Genomic DNA, 17,705 nt, shown 5'->3' on the forward strand with positions numbered 1-17,705 from the left:
TCTAGGAAGCCCCCAAACAAGACGACTGCAGCAGCACCATCCTGCCTGTGTTCCACAACACCTAAGATAATAGGCATGCTCCTCTGATCCTGGAAAGAATAGGTATGCATCATGACTAGTATCCATTTTAACTAGTAGCCATGAATACCCCTCTCCTCCATGAACATGTCCACTCCCCTTAAAGCCTTCCAAGTTGGCAGCCATCACCACATTTTGGGGCAGGGAGTTCCACAATTTAACTATGTGTTGTGTGAAAAAAATACTTCCTTTTATCTGTTTTGAATCTTTCACCCTCCAGCTTCAGCAGATGACCCCGCGTTCTGGTATTATGGGAGAGGGAGAAAAACTTCTCCCTGTGCACTCTCTCCATACCATGCATAATTTTATAGACTTCTATCAGGTCTCCCCTCAGAGTGGGGAAACCAACCGGGTTCACCAGGTTAGCATCTGCCGCTCACATGGAGGAGCGGGGAATCAAACCCGGTTCTTCAGATCAGAGCCCACTGCTCCAAACCTCCGCTCTTAACCACCACACCACGCCGGCTCTCAGAAATCCCTGTACATACGATGTTAGCCCTTCCCCGTTGCATTAGGAACTCCAGGCCCGAAGGAACACCTACCTTTGCTGTCTCATTGTCCCAGTCAAATGCAGACTGGTAATAGCCCAGGTACAGAATGTCACCTTTGATTTCAGACTCTGGGGAGAACAAACAAAGACACAGGAGGAAATGTCCATTAGGTAAGCAACTTGGAAAGTGGGATAACAAGGAGAACTAAAGCAGGATGGCGTATGAGAAACTCTAGCATGGCCCAAAGACTGGAAACGAAGTGGAAACGAACTGAACCCCACCTCCAGGTCGACACTGAAGCTACTGGGCTGGGTATACCTGCAGACTTATGAACACGGCTGCAGCAGGGGCTATTTAAATACACATGTGTGGATGGGAGTGGATTAGTCTCGTCGTTACCCCAAAGTTGAGTTTGGGGCACATTCCAGAAGCAAGTCGCTCAGTGATGTCTCCTCTCTCTAGAGAGTATCACAAGATTCTAGGAGGACTTCTGACTGCCTTTAAACCTTGCACCCGGAAAAAGCAGTGAGAAAGGGCCCTACGCTCCACCAGTAGTAATCTACCAGACCCTCGTCTGCCAACTTTGATATTAGTTGCGCCATAAAAGCCATTACTAAATTGTAGACAAGCCTAGCAGCAGGCTTACCAAACCGATACATGGAGAAGGAAAAAAGAAAATCTGTCTCTGCTCATTCTCGTCCAATTTCAAAAATCTTACAAGAGCTTATTTTCAGGTGAAGTACAAGCCCTGTCCCCCAATCCTGCAAAACCAGGCAATAGTACTGTTTGGTTGTCTTAATGCCCCGTTGTTTGCATCGCTGTTTGATAATGCTGACATTGCTGTTTTATGTTGTATGATTTTTATGAGAGTTGTTGGTTTTTTTGTGAGCTGCCATGGGTAATATTTATGTTGTGAAAAGGTGAGAGAGTGGTGTAAAGTGGTATAATTGGCAATGGAGAAACAGCAAGCAGAAGAGTTCACGCCGCCTTGAACCATAAAGAAAAGTGGGATATAAAGGTTTTAATAAAATAAAATAGACAGGCAGGCAGGTAAATGAGACAATAGTACCTTCCATATGGTATTGCTGAATGTGTTTCCCGTAGCAGAATTTGTATGTCCACCAGTCCTTAGTCTGAAACAAAAGGGGAGAATGCTGAAGTCTAGGATACTCGGCCAAAGGGAAAACCCACTAAGTCACCGCTAGCAGTAGACATTTTCACAAAAGAGACAGAGAAGGGACCATACTAACATCTCTATAACCCGAAAAAACCCTGCTTTTCCAATGCAAATAAACAAGATAAGTGGAATGTCCAATTTAGCTAAATTTTGGTAGGAGAAGCCAAAATTCATGCCGATTTTGCATTAGAGGTTTTTCCAAGATCTGGACAGTGGAAAAGAATAAAAAGAAATATAACAATAGGCATTTAGTAGGGTTGCACACTTCAATTGGTATATTAAATCTCAAGCTGATTAACTGGTGGGGGACAAATTTTAAATATCCGCGAGGCCGAGAACCATGGGCAGCTCTTTAGCTACTGATATATTACTGTGTGTGAGCATGCAAGAGAGGGAAAGGAATTAGAAATGGCAAACAGAAGAAATGATTCATAAGACCCCACATTTCATTGGTTCTTGTAGGTTATCCGGGCTGTGTAACTGTGGTCTTGGAATTTTCTTTCCTGACGTTTCGCCAGCAACTGTGGCAGGCATCTTCAGAGTAGTAACACTGAAGGACAGTGTCTCTCAGTGTCAAGGGTGTAGGAAGAGTAATATATAGTCAGAAAGGGGTTGGGTTTGAGCTGAGTATTGTCCTGCAAAAGTATTGTCCTGTAAGTATCAAGATAATGTGCTAATGAGGGTATGGTATGTTAATATGGAACCATTGTATCCTGAAGTGATCTGTTAATGTGTGTAATCCAAAGCTAATCTGTATGCTGGCGAAACGTCAGGAAAGAAAATTCCAAGACCACGGTTACACAGCCCGGATAACCTACAAGAACCAATGAACTCTGACCGTGAAAGCCTTCGACAATACCCCACATTTCCTTTGATAGTCTCACAAGGGGAACTGAAGCAAGGTTTATTAACATGTAATTTAATTAGTTAAGAGGCAAATGATTGATCACCTGAAGAAAATCCTTTAAAAGACAGATTGCCCTACTTTAAAAGGGAAGGGAAGCACAGGAACCGAAGGTAGTGGGTTTGGAGGTGGGAAATCCTATTTCAGATCCCAGCCACACATTCACTGAGTGGTCCCAGGCAAGATACATTCTTACCTTCAGGTCCCCTGCCTATAAAATGAAATTGCTAGCGAGCTACCTCCAAGGACAGCTAAATCAGAGTCCCAGCAGCACCTGAGAGACCAACAAGATTTTTGGGGTCTGAACTTTTTTTTTTAATATAATTTTTATATATAAGGGTACAGAAAAAAGAAAACGAGGGGAAAAAGAATGGGGAAAAGTCGGGCAAAGAAATATGTCTGTGCCCAAGTTTCAATGTGATAATACATGCATACGCCCTTCATCAGCTTTAAACTTAAATTGGTTTTGAATGCAAGTTATTAATTTATCATTCTTCTATATCAGACAATAAAAAGCAAAGAAGGAAAAAATTAGAAGCACTTCTTTAGTAATTAATGATAAGAAAACAGCTTTTATGATAGACTGCACACATAGACATTTCTATATCAACTGAACTAAAACTGCAGACTTCAAATGCGAAGTTCTAGTTTAGCGTACTGCCTCTCTACATACTAAAAAAACAAGAACATTTAACACTTCTTCCCTTCATCAGATTAAGCTTTTGACTTTCGGAAGCTCATACCCTGCAAATCTTGTAGGTCTCCAAGGTTCTGCTGACTTAAATCTAGCTGTTCCACTACAGACTAACACAGCGACCCTGTGAAACTTCCTCCAAGGAGTTTTCCAAAGACTGAGTTTTCCAATCCTAACGGAGGGGGCTGAACCGGCTTAGGAGCCGGCGCGACCCCAGTGCTGGCGTCAGTGCCACTTGCGCCAGCTAAACTGGCACTAACACCGGTGCGGGGCCACTTATACTAGTTCCGGGGAGCAGCATGGCAGCCATTTATGCTGGCGCAGAAGGGGGCGTTTCCCAGGGGCGGAGCTGTCCTTAGTCAGCTCCCAAAGCCCTTTTGGCCCAGCAACGCCCCTTTTAGCTGGCACTGAGTTAAAGATAAAGGTCCCCTGTGCAAGCACCGGGTCATTCCTGACTCATGGGGTGACGTCACATCCCGACGTTTCCAAGGCAGACTTTGTTTTCGGGGTGGTTTGCCAGTGCCTTACCCGGTCATCTTCCCTTTACCCCCAGGAAGCTGGGGACTCATTTTACCGACCTCGGAAGGACGGGAGGCTGAGTCGACCTTGAGCCAGCTACCTGAAACCGACTTCCGCTGGGATCGAACTCAGGTCGCGAGCAGAGCTTTTGACTGCAGTACTGCAGCTTTCCACTCTGCGCCACGGAGCTTATGGCACTGAATTGCATCTGTAAAAAGGCAGGTGTAGCCCTGTGAAACCCTATGGAGAAGTTTCACAGGGTTGTGTTAAAATCCCCTTTTTGCCTTCCTTTTTCAGGCCTGGAAGCCGCTCAGGAGGCAGCGTGGCTCCACCATCCCTGGGTGCTTCTTAACCACCCCCGCTCTTAGGATTGCGCTTTAATACCATAAGAACATTTTGCCTGGTCTAAGCACTAAATAAAGACCCAGTAATATGCTGCGCTTGCTATGCTGACAGCATGGAAGGAAAACCCCACCCCAAGGGAGGGCTAAGCAGGACTATTAAGACAGACCCCCAGGGTGCCACCTACTTCACTTGACTGTCCCCAGGGCCTCCCAACCCCTGCCCCTAAGTCACCTTGATAAGGCAAGGAGCTGCTTCCATGGGTTTCAGCAGTTCTGAGACCCCCAGTCCGGTGTAGCTCTGCGGATCCTCGTCTTTCTCCTGATGGATCTTCACAGCGGCGGCTGGTAGCCGGCATTCATATTTCTGCTTGTATTTGGAGGAGATGGTCACCACATCAGAAGCCTTACTCTGGAAAGGGCACAAGAACGGGAGTGGGAAGGTGAGAAAAAGAGGCGGCAGGATTTTGGGAGATAAACAGTGAGACGCCTGGGATGGGGAGGCAGGGTTTTGCAGGAAAGCTGTTTGCAGCCACGTTGGTCCATAACTAAAAGACAAAAACACAATCCATGGAATACCCTTATGAGGACCAACACAATGAGACATGGCAATATGCAAACTTTTGAGTTCCCCAGAACTCTTCATCAGGCCAGCTATTAGGGCAAAAAATGGATTTTTTTCCAGGTCACAGTTTTAAGAGAGCCAGCCTGGTGTAGTGGTTAAGAGCGGTGGTTTGGAATAGACTCTGATCTGGAGAACCGGGTTTGATTCCCGAGCGGCGGAGGCTAATCTGGTGAACTGGATTAGTTTCCCCACTTCTACACATGAAGCTAGCTGGGTGACCTTGGGCTAGTCACAGCTCTCCTAGAGCTCTCTCAGCCCCACCTACCTCACAGGGTGTCTGTTGTGGGGAGGTAGGGTTGCCACCTGCAAGGTACTAGCTGGAGATCTCCTGCTATTAAAATGTATCTCCAGCCGATAGAAATCAGTTCACCTGGAGAAAACTCTTCTTCTTCTTAATAAGACCTTCTCATTCCAGCATCTGGTGGGTTTGTGGACAACTTAACATCTGTTTCTTTCCTCTCTCTTTTAGATTCTGTAACATCTGGCCTGGAAGAGTTCTGGTGAAATCAAAAGCATTCACACCGTTGTGTCTCAATGTGTCAGTCCTCATAAAGGTATTACGTGGACTGTGTTCTTGGCTTTTTGGATTTTGAAGGAAAGCAGAAGGCGTTTGGGGATCCACTGTATGATCCTGCTCTCGCCAACTCTCAGCACTGTACAGAAATGACTGCAAGCTTAAAAACCCTATTTGTCCCCCTTTCTGTGGAAGTCTGGACAGTTACTTCCTTGACATGGGAAACCCCACTGTGACCAAGATTCCCCCCAGCTGAGCAGTGAAGCGACAGCTCCCTTTCTGAAGGCTCATGTGTCTCAAGGATGCTGCTGTAATACATGTCGGTTCCTTCTGCTCTGGAGCACCGCCATGCCAGCTGGCAGATCTGCAACAGGCGGGCACCTGCTCTGGGCAAATTTGCATGCAGACGAAGAGTGAGAAATGCTTGCAGAAACCGCTTCGGGCTCACAACGCCATGCATTCCATTTGCCTTGCAAATAAGGGACAAGGTTTTCCTCCCTTGTCACCCACACGCAGCAGCCTCAGGCCTTTAAAAAAAATAAATAGAGCCAACTTCATAAGAGTTCCCTGATCACCCACAAAGGATTCCTAGTCCCAGAGGCAACCGGACAAGTGGCTAATTGCAAGCCTGAATTTAGAAGAATTGGTTTTTATATGCCGACTTTCTCTACCACTTAAGGGAGATTCAAAAGGGCTTACAATCACCTTCCCTTCCCCTCCCCACAACAGACACCCTGTGAGGTAGGTGAGGCTGAGAGAGCTCTAACAGAGCTGTGACTTGCCCAGGAACACCCAGCTGGCTTCGTGTGTAGGAGTGGGGAAACCAATCCGGTTCACCAGATTAGCCTCTGCCACTCATGTGGAGGAGTAAGGAATCAAAACTGGTTCTCCAGATCAGAGTCCACCGCTCCAAACCATCGCTCTTAACCACCACATCACGCATTAGGATATTTTATCCCACCCTTCCTCCAAGGAGCTCAGGGCAGTGCGCACCATTCTCCCCTCCTGTGATTTACCCTTAAAACAACCCCCACAAGGTAGGCCAGGCTGCAGGTGCCCGGCAGAAAAATCACCAAGCAAACTCCGAGGCAGAGTGGGGGGGCCTGAACCTGCGCCACGGAGACAGACAGAAACATAGGGGAATAGTTGCTGGACTTGACCAAAAAGATGGCCGAAAATGTATCCGGGCACGGAAACGGAGCCGGCCTGGCCTCTAATGATCAGGGCCCTGGAGACCAAGCCCTACAAGGAAAGGCTGAGGGAGTTGGGAATGTTCAGTCTGGAGAAGAGGAGATTGAGGAGGAACGTGGTTGCTTTAAGTGTTTGAAGAGCTGTCATTTAGAGGAGGGCAGGGAGATGTTCCTGTTGGCAGCAGAGGATAGGACTCGCAATAATGGGTTTAAATTGAGGGCGGAGAGGTACCGGCTGGATATTAGGGAAAAATTTTTACTGTAAGAGTTGTTCGACAGTGGAATCGGCTACCTAGGGAGGTGGTGAGCTCCCCCTCACTGGCAGTCTTTAAGCAGAGGCTGGACAAACACTTGTCAGGGATGCTCTAGGCTGATCCTGCATTAAGTAGGGGGTTGGACTAGATGGCCTGTATGGCCCCTTCCAACTCTACGATTCTAAATGAAGCATGCTAAAAGAGAGTTCAGAGACCCAGAACAGAATACCCTTTGAGAGGAACAAGAAAGTAGTAACATTATTAGATGGCCTTGTGTAGATTAGAAGCCTCCTAACGCATATCAATCAATATCAGATGCTTTGAAGTCCAGGTTTGGGAGTGTCTGTATGGCAAGAAGTGGAGGTATCATTCAAACATGGGTGTGTTGACTGAGGGCCAAAAGATATTCGTATATAAGAGAAACCTGTAATTGCTAATCACAAATAAACTTTTGTTAAGATAGAAAGTAGCAAAAACGAACTAACATTTTTATATATTTTAAGAAGATACTTCAACTATAGATAACTTTGTACAGTGTTTGAAGTTATAAGATAAGGGTGCACATTCTTGGCTAACTCATCAAGTGGGAAAGTTGGCTATTGTTGGGAGATGATGTTAAAATCCTATAAAATAGGAGAAGTTCAATTGATCGAGAGCTTCTTCTCAGAGGGGGCTCCTTGATTGTGACCTGCCTATCCTTGGGGTTAGAAACTTTTATGGACTTGTGTAATTGCTCTCCTTTAATTATGGATGGTACAACATACCATTAGGAAGAATTTTCTAACAGTTAGAGCGGTTCCTCAGTGGAACAGGCTTCCTCGGGAGGTGGTAAGCTCTCCTTCCCTGGAGGTTTTTAAGCAGAGGCTAGATGGCCATCTGTCAGCAATGCTGATTCTATGACCTTAGGCAGATGATGAGAGGGAGGGCACCTTGGCCATCTTCTGGGCATGCAGTAGGGGCCACTGGGTGTGTGTGTGTGTGTGGGGAAGTAGTTGTGAATTGCCTGCATTGTGCAGGGGGTTGGACTAGATGACCCTGGGGGTCTCTTCCAACTCTATGATTCTATGAACAGTTTGTTGATTTATTTATTTTATTTTTCACTTTATTCACTTGTACCTCACCTCCCTCCCCAAAGAGGAGTCAAAGCAGCTTACGTCATTCTTTCCCCCTACATTTTATCCTCACAGCAACTCCGTGAGGTTGGTTAGGCTGAGTGTTTGTGACTGGCCCAAGGTCACCCCGCGAGCTTTCATGGCATGAGTAGAAATTTGAACCTGGGTCTTCCAGATACTAGTCCAACGCTTGTAACCCCTACACCACACTGGCTCTCTTAGGGGGTTACCGCACTTGTATTCCCAGCGATGTATTAAGAGTTTGAAAACGTTTTAAAAAATACTGTTCGCACTTTGTTTGGCCCCTTTAGCTGTGAAGACGTTTTCCAACCATTTATAAGCCGTAGTATCCAAAAACCCTTTTAAAGTGATGTTTTTTTAATAACATTTACAAACTCGGAATACATCGCTGGGAACACAAAGTGCGGTAACCCCCTTAGTCAGTGGTAAGAATGCAACAGCCATGCTTTAATGAAAAGCTTAAAATGGAAGCAGAGTTTCTCTAATAATATTACTTGAGTACTACATCCAGAAACCCTGGCCTAGATGACCCGGCCCAGCCTGATCTTGTCAGATCTCAGAAGCTAAGCAGAGTTGGTCCTGGCTAGTACTTAGATGGGAGACCATGAAGGGCCATAGCTCAGTGGTAGAGCATCTGCTTGGCATGCAGACGGTCCCAGGTTCAACCCCTGGCATCTCAGTTAAAGGGACTAGGCAAGTAGGTGATGTGAAAGACCTTTGCCTGAGACCCTGGAGAGCTGCTGCCGATCTGAGTAGACAAAACTGACTTTGATGGGCCAAGGGTCTGATTCAGTAGAAGGCAGCTTCATGTGTCCATGTGAATACCAGGGTCACTACGCAGAGGAAGGCAATGGCAAACCACCTCTGACAGCCCCTTGACTTGAAAAACCTACTGGGCAGCGACTTGACGGCCCTTTTCACAAACACACTATATCCGGAAATGCATCTGAAGTGTTACTGCCACGTACTTCTGGCTAGGAATTAAGTGATCTGAAATGGAAATGCTAACTAGATGACTAGGGCGTTAAGTGCTTCCATATCTGAATCTGGCCTGACCCGAGTCATCTGGAACACCTCGCCCTTTCAGATATTAATCCAGAGATTCTAACCACTATACCACACTGGCCGAGCCAGATGCCACTTCCAGATGCCACAACGCCTAGGGAACAGCACAGACCGTATCCCAATCTGGAAGTCACCCTACTGGTCTCCTTCCTGCTCTTAAGGCAGCCTCCTTTTGAAAGCCTCAATTGCAATTTAAAACAAATACACTGCTGTTCCTAGAATCACAGGGTTGGAAGGGACCACCAGGGTCATCTAGTCCAACCCCCTGCACAATGCAGAAAATTCACAACTACATCCCCCCACACACACCCAGTGACCCCCTACTCCATGCCCAGAAGATGGCCAAGGTGCCCTCCCTCTCATGATCTGCCTAAGGACATAGAATCAGCACTGCTGACAGATGGCCATCTAGCCTCTGCTTAAAACCCCCCAGGGAAGGAGCGCTTACCACCTCCCGAGGAAGCCTGTTCCAGTTAGGAACTGCTCTAACTGTTAGAAAATTCTTCCTAGACCAGGGGTGTCAAACATAAGGCCCGGGGGCCGGATCCAGCCCCTTGAGAGCTCTTATTCGGCCTGCGAGCTAGCCAACCCCCCAGTTTTAAGGTGTCAATGACTGTTAAATAAAAGAAAATTCTGTAACAGTGTTATTGTGTTAAGCATGTTTGTATTTTAAGTAAAAAATAACGTAAAAAATAATATCATTAATTGGCTTTGCCTGTGTCTTCTATAAAGTTTGTATCTCCGGTACCTGGCATTAAATTTTATGGTATACAGGGCCGGAAGGTTTGGCAGGTCCCTCTTCGCCACCGGCGGGAGGTTTTGTGGGCGGAGCCTGAGGAAAGTGGGGTTTGGGGAGGGACTTCAATGCCATAGAGTCCAATTGCCAAAGCGGCCATTTCCTCCAGGGGAACTGATCTCTATCGGCTGGAGGTCAGTTGTAATAGCAGGAGATCTCCAGCTAGTATCTGGAGGTTGGCGACCTTAACGGCCTGGCCCGACCAAATGTGATTTATATCATATCCGGCCCTCGTAACAAAAGAGTTAGACATCCCTGGTCTAGACGGAAACTCTTCTGATTTAATTTCAATTTGTTGGTTCTGATCCGACCTTCTGGGGCAACAGAAAGCAACTCGGGTTTGAACTGGTGGAAATGGCAAAACTTACAGCTACTTTAAACCAAAAGGACAATGTTCAATTTATGGGGGAATGGGAGGCTTGGATGAAATATTGTGAATATGAACTAGGACTGGGGAAAATGGAAGAGTACCTTTTAATCTGATCTACCGTAGATGATATTGCTAACATAAAGAAGTGTAATTAATTATATTAATAGAATATTGTGATTGAAATTTAACTGAGATATAAGAATAATTAAGATCAGATCATATCACGATGGGATAGAATACTTTATTAAGAGGCGGACGGAGGTGATGGGGAAGTCAATAAAATAAAAAATAAAGGAAAATTTGTTAAGTACTTAAATAGTTATAACAACATTACTTATGATTTAGTTTTTTATATTACTTTTATTGTTGTTTGTCAACATGGAAAATTTATATTATAAAAACCAATAAAAAATTTCAAAAAAAAGAAGAAGAAAGCAACTCGGCACCCTCCTCTCTATGACAGCCCTTCAAGTACCTGAAGATGGTTATCATATCAGCTCTCAGGCTTCTCCTCTGCAGGCTAAACATACCCAGCTCCTTCAACCGTTCGTCATAGGACTTGGTCTCCAGACCCCCCCACCCCCTTCTTCCTGCCACCTGGAGTCTCTCGCAGGACACAGCTGTGAATCAATAGGAACAGAAAGTGCCCCGTCATCGAGGCAAAAGCTTCGCCTCCCTTCCTCCCCGGTGCCAGATCAAGGCCGGAAGCCGAGGCCAAAACAAGCCGAGAAGGAGCCGTTTGGCTTTCCTCTGCTTAAGCCGGCTCTTTGCAAACGGCAAAGGAGGCCGAAGGCAATACCCTTCCAGCAGCCTCTAAAGAATCGGGTTTCCCGCGGGGTCAAGCGCAGCACAGATGCTGCAAGCCATAGGCAGGATGACGCAACCTGCGCCACGCTTGCAAACGCACACCGAGGTCACCTGCCAAGCAGTCAAAGGTGTCCCTGTTCCCACCCGCCCTTGGGATTCAGCTGTGGAAAGGCGAGCCTTGAGAGGGGCCTGAAAACAGGTATCAGGCCTGGGAACTCCATCACTAGTCTACGCGGTCATGAAGCCACGAAGACTCCTTCGGCCAAAGCAGGGCTTCCTCCCAACCCAGTTTTTGCAGAGAGGATGGTGCAAAGTTGTTTTCTGTTGGCCCAGAAGGTCGGGCCAGAACCAATGGGTTGAAAGAAAATCAAGAGTTTCTGGCTAAACATGAGGAAAGACTTCCTGACAGTTAGAGCGGTTCCTCGGTGGAACGGGCTTCCTCGGGAGGTGGTGGGCTTGCCTTCTTTGGAGATTTTTTAACCAAAGGCTAGATGCTGATTCTGTGAACTTAGGCAGATCATGAGAGGGAGGGCAGGAAGGTTGAGTCAGTGACTGACTCTCGTGGCCCTTTCTTGCATGCCCAGGGTAGTGCCGATTGACACTCTGGGGTCAAGAAGGAATTTTCCTCCAGGTCAGATTGGCCTGGGAACCTTAAGGGATTTCCCCCTCATCTTCTTTGGAAGTTTTGAAGCTAAGGCTAGATGGCCATCTGACAGCAATGCTGATTTTGTGAACTTAGGCAGCTCATGAGAGGGAGGGTAGGAAGGGTCGTGTCAGTGATTGACTCTCGTGGCCCTTTCTTGCATGCCCAGGGTAGTGCCGATCACCACTTTGGGGTCAGGAAGGAATTTTCCTCCAGGCAACATTGGCCAGGGATCCTGGAGGTTTTTTGATTCCTCTGGGCATAGAGCAGAGGTCACTAAGGGAGTGGTGGGGAAGGTAGTTGTGAATTTCCTGCTGGGTGAGCCTTGGACTGAGTAAAGGCTCTTCCTCGCCAGAGGCAGACAGCTGGGCTCGGTGAAGGAGCAGGAAAGAGAGCTGCTGGAGTGGTGAGGGTTTTTTTGGGAGGAGGGGCTTTCCTCAACTGCTGGGGAGAATTAGCTGAGGTTACTATGTGGGAGGACAGCGTTTGCAGGTGTGTACAGCCTGCTGGAGAGTGGTGTTTCTTTTGCCTGGGTTGTAGCTGATTGGAAGGGGGGGTCTGTCTGCTGGGCACACCCTCTGCTGGGTGCACCTTGAACTGTGTAAGGCTACTCCTCACCAGAGGTGTGAGCCTTCGGTGCAAGCCAAAGGGCGAGGGTTCAGGGCTGAGGCCCTGTAAGAAGCTGAGAAGTTCTTACATTATATACGTGTTCAATCAATCATAGAATCATAGAGTTGGAAGGGACCACCAGAGTCATCTAGTCCAACCCCCTGCCCAATGCAGGAATTTCACAACTACCTCCCCCCCACACACCCAGTGACCTCTACTCCATGCCAAAAAGATGGCCAAGTTCAATCAATCAAAATCTTTATTGGCATACACAATGCCTACAGAGGATATAACTATACAATTTTACTCAACAGAGCTCGCCTGTTCCCATTTACAGTATCTTTCGCGGCTCCACATTGCAAAAACTTGGCTACATGGTCAATTGTGGCCACATCCTGAGTAGACGTGAGAAAGGCTACCTTACACTCAACTGGGTGCCCATTCCCTACTAGCAAACAATGGGTTGGTAAACTTAAGGTGGATTCTCTGATAAAGGGGGGCGGGCAAAAGAACCAGTGCAACTGATTCTATGTGATTCATTCCACAGGAGCATAACCTTGCAGTGAGTGGTACTGATTGAAATCTCCCCTGTAATATTGATGAGGGTAGCACATTGAATCTTGCTAGCCTATATGCCCTCCTTTGTTTCGGGTCTGTTAAATGAGGTTGCCACTGAATGTTCACATTTTGCCATCCCCAAACTCAATCAGTGAGTTATACCGTATATACTCATGTATAAGCCGAGTTTTTCAGCCCAAAAAAAGGGCTGAAAAAGCCGAACTCGGCTTATACACGGGTCAATACGGTAGGAGGGGGGAGGGGGGAGGAGGAAGGGAGGAACTTACCGCTCGCAGCCTCGCCCGAGAGCCTTTCTCCTGCCAGCAGGGGCCTGGAGGGGCCGGCAGGAGGCCCCTGCCGGCCGCTCTGCCGCCGCCTAGGCGGCAGGGAGCCTTTCTCCTGCTGGCAGGGTCCTGGAGGGGCCGGCAGGAGGTCTCTGCCGGCTGCTCCGCCGCCGCCCAGGCGCCTGGGCGCCTTTCTTCTGCCGGCAGGGACCTTCCTGGGCCGGCAGGAGGCCCCTGCCGGCTGCGCCGCCGCCACCCACGCGCCCAAGTGCCTTCCTCCGGCCGGCAGGGACCTGGAAAGGCCTCCTGCCGGCCCAGGAAGGCCACGCCGCCGATTCGCCGCGTCTCCCGGTAAGTAGGGGGTTCAGGGGCTCTTCCCCCTCTCCCCCTTGGATGGCACTGGGGTTGGGGTGGGGTGGGGCGGGAGGGCCTGGGAGGCCGGTGGGAGGGCGACCTGGGGCAGGGGCCCTGCGCTCTAAAATGGCGGCCGCCATTTTAGAGCGCAGCATTGCCGGTAAAGGGAATTTCTTATTGACCCTCTGCTTATACGCGGGTCAATAAGAAATTCCCTTTTCTGGCCTCAAATTTGGGGGGTCGGCTTATACTCGGGTCGGCTTATACCCGAGTATATACGGTAGATCAAATCAAGCCTGAACTGACCCTAGAAGCTAAAATGACTAAACTGAGGCTACTGTATTTTGGTCACGTCATGAGATGACAAGAGTCACTGGAAAAGACAGTCATGCTAGGAAACGTTGAGGGCAGCAGGAAAAGAGGAAGACCCAACAAGAGATGGATTGACTCAATAAAGGAAGCCACAGCCTTCAATTTGCAAGATCTGAGCAAGGCTGTCAAAGATAGGACATTTTGGGGGACTTTCATTCATAGGGTCGCCATGAGTCGGAAGCGACTTGACGGCACTTAACACACACACACACAAAGAAGGACACAAGTCCAAGAAGGTAACCAGCTGGTGACAAAGAGATCAGACATACAAGAAATGGACTTTTCATCTAAAAAAGTCATGGAAGGACGTGTGGATATAAGGAAGAAGAGAGCAGGTCAAGGAACACAGATTGAAGCCATGATGGAAATGAAGCCCAGAAAGAATTATTTTTGGACACGCACCCTGTCAGAGGAAATGAGAGAGCATAAAGAAATCCTGTTTCCATACCTGACTGACTTATTTCAGTTGCAGAAGGAAGTATTAGACCATGGTTAAAGGACTGATTTAAATATGATTGCTGGATTGGAAGGCTTTGACAGTGTGGAAGGGTGGCATGGCTATTAATGATGTAGTGGAATTAAGATTTAGACATCATTTTGGGATTATGTAAACAAGTCCTTATATAGACTATCAATTGATATAAAAATATACTGGAATATGTGATTATTACTTTAAGGAAAATGTTGGAATGTACTAAGGATATTGGTTTTTTCTCCTTTTTTTTAATAAGGGGTGGACTTGTGATATGGATTTGGGATATGATTTACACTGAAATAAGATCGATTAAACAGGAAATATCCCTAAAATATTGGAGAGGATGTTGTTTAATATGATTAAATTTATGTTATACTGGCTGCAATCTTATGCAGCCAAATGGAAAGGGACAAAGGTTTCAGAATAAAGGGATTAAATCATTTAAATGTTAGAACTGGTGGAGTTGGAGAAACTAGGGAAAAGGGGAGAATTGAAGGAATCATTGTGATAATGTATAAGATCTGGGAAAAATGGAAGGTTACTTTTTACTCTGATCCAGAATGTAAAATTTTATATAACATGAAACTTTAGAATGAGATTAATACTAGGATCAGAATATGTTAACGAAGGATAATAACACTTCATTAAGAGGTAGATGGAGGTGACGGGGAAGTCGATTTATTTTTTATGTTTAATGGTAATCAAGACAACAATTAATGTAATTGTGATTGTGATATTATTTTTACATTGTTGTTAAAATTATGAAGAATTTATAGTTTTAAAAAACCAATAAAAATTTATAAAAAACACACACACACACACACAAACCCCATTCCTGACTTTGCTGTTGAGTTCTTGCAATTCGATGTCTAGCAATCAGTGTTGGATAATATCAAACACTGATTTTTCTGATAGAAATATCAGTAGAATCCCTTTATTGCCTATTGGCCTGATTTTGTTCTTATATACGTGTTAAGCTTTTTGCTTCTGCAAGCTGGGAGTCTTGTGAAGCAGCAAAAGAAGAGGAGTTGGTTTTTATATGCCAAGTTTTTCCACTACTTAAGGAAGAATCAAACCAGCTTACAATCACTTTCCCCTCCCCACAACAGACACCCTGTGAGGTAGGTGGGGCTGAGAGAGTGTGACCCAGCTGGCTTCATGGGTAGGAGGGGGGAAACCAATCCGGTTCACCAGATTAGCCTCCGCCACTCCTGTGGAGGAGTGGGGAATCAAACCCAGTTCTCCAGATCAGAGTCCACCGCTCTTAACCATTACACCATGCTGGCCAAACAGTTTGGCAGGGGAGATTTTAGAGAAGTACAACAAAAACCTAACCACTTCTGCAATGGATTGATGAAGCATGGCTAGTGAGGGAGCTGAGGCAGCAACATGCAAAGTCTGTGGCATGTTTGTATTCTTACCTGAGGGTAATAGCAATTACATATGCAGCAAGTGTAAGTTGGTAGCCCTACTGGAGAAGATACAGGGGCTCAAGGCACGCTTGCCCACACTCCATTTTATAAGGGAAGCTGAAGAGTTCATGGACAGAACGCATGAAACTCTCTTGAGAGGGCAACAGGAGGAGGAGGAAAAGATATCTCAGCACATGGAGGAGCACTCAACACAGGCACACGGAAGATTGTAACCCACAGGAGAAGGAAAATCAGGAGACATTCTGAGCTGAGCGATCGGTCCCAGAATCTCCCCATAGATATTGATTCTGGACCACTGAAACAAGGCTACTTCCCCAGCCTCCCTGAAGCTTGAAGGAAATTTCTCAGGCCCCTGTGGACAAGAGGACTCAAGCTTCCCAATAAAGGAGGAGGTGTGTGCTGGTAATATTCCCTACTGAGAGGGGTAGAGGCTAAAGTGTGCTGACCAGACTTGTCATCTTGAGAGGTACGCTGTCTACCAGGTGCATGCATCCAGGATGTGATGGAAGACTCATCAAGCCCAGAGGGTGTGTGTCGGGGGGGGGAAGGTAGTAGTGAATTTCCTACATTGTGAAGGGGCCTGGTCTAGATGACTCCTGGTGTTACCTTCCAGCTCTGATATAAAAACCTCTAAGGGGTGTTCCTTACCCCTTAGAACAGTGAATTTATAAGCCAAGAAAACCCAAGTTCCAAGCCTTGGACTCTCAGGCAGAGGTTTTTCACATCACCTACTTGCCTAGCCCCTTTAACTGGAGACACGCTGGGGATTGAACCTGGGACCTCCTGCATGCCAAGCAGATGCTCTACCACTGAGCCTCAGCAAGGCTCTACCAGGATCTCAGGCTGAGGTGTCTTTCACATCACTGGAGACATGCTGGGGATTGAACCTGGGACCTTCTGCATGCCAAGCAGATGCTCTACCACTGAGCCTCTGCAAGGCTCTCCAGGATCTCAGGCTGAGGTTCACATCACCTACTTGCCCAGTCCCTTTAACTGGAGACGCCGGGGATTGAACCTGGGCCCTTCTGCATGCCAAGCAGATGCTCTACCACTGAGCCTCTGCAAGGCTCTACCAGGATCTCAGGCGTCTTTCACATCACCTACTAGTAGTCTCTTTAACTGGATATGCCGGGGATTGAACCTGGGACCTTCTGCATGCCAAGCAGATGCTCTACCACTGAGCCTCTGCAAGGCTCTACCAGGATCTCAGGCTGAGGTGTCTTTCACATCACCTACTAGTAGTCTCTTATAACTGGAGATGCCGGGGATTGAACCTGGGACCTTCTGCTGGGCCCTTCTGCATCCCAAGCAGATGCTCTACCACTGAGCCTCTGCAAGGCTCTCCAGGATCTCAGGCTGAGGTTCAACATCAACTACTAGTAATCCCTTTAACTGGAGACACGCCGGGGATTGAACCTGGGCCCTTCTGCGTGCCAAGCAGACGCTCTACACACTGAGCCACGGCCCCTCCCCAGAACGTTTACAGCCTGTGGCCTAAGAATAGCCAAGGAGCGAAGCCGCCTTTCGCTGTTTCTGCTGCAACAGGCTCTCCCCCGGGGAATCCGCCCCCCCCCCACCAACTTCCCTCGGCCCCGACCGTACCTGCCCAGCCATGACGGGCTCCGCCCCGATCTCGATCCCATATTTCAGCTCGCTGAGCTCGTGCAGGTTCAGCGTCCCCAGAGCCTCAGCCGGGGCCAGCGCCGCCGCCGCCAGCGCCACCAAGAGCACCCGAGGGCCGCAGGACGCCGCCATTGTGCTTCCCCCCGAGTCGGCTTTTGCCCTTCCTTCGCGCCTACTTCCGCCCTTCCTTCGCGCTCCGGCGTCTCCGAGGGCCCGCCTGCCACGTCAATCATGCAGCGACGCCTCCTCCCATTGGACGATACGGAGGAAGCGTCTGACATAAGGCGTGAGGCTGCGTTGGGGGGGAAACACCCTGGTGAAAAGGGATTGGGCCGTTTCCGTCAGCCAATCGGGAGGGCGCGCGCTCGGCGGAGACGGCAATGGGGGAGATGTGAT

At 47.7% G+C, this 17,705-nt stretch overlaps 1 protein-coding gene across 1 annotated transcript in view; it reads right to left on the reverse strand.

The window, feature by feature from the left end:
- OS9 (OS9 endoplasmic reticulum lectin) overlaps positions 1-17,441 on the reverse strand; it is a 39,914-nt gene extending 22,473 nt beyond the window's left edge. The window contains exons 1-4 of the mRNA XM_056867233.1: positions 17,289-17,441; positions 4,440-4,616; positions 1,639-1,702; positions 621-697 (exon numbers count right to left, since the gene is read on the reverse strand). Coding sequence (XP_056723211.1) covers positions 621-697; positions 1,639-1,702; positions 4,440-4,616; positions 17,289-17,441 — 471 coding nt within the window. The remainder of the gene's footprint in view (positions 1-620; positions 698-1,638; positions 1,703-4,439; positions 4,617-17,288) is intronic.
- Between the last annotated feature and the right edge of the window lie 264 nt (positions 17,442-17,705).

This window comes from Euleptes europaea, chromosome 1, assembly GCF_029931775.1.
Source record: "Euleptes europaea isolate rEulEur1 chromosome 1, rEulEur1.hap1, whole genome shotgun sequence".
Lineage (NCBI taxonomy): Eukaryota > Metazoa > Chordata > Lepidosauria > Squamata > Sphaerodactylidae > Euleptes > Euleptes europaea.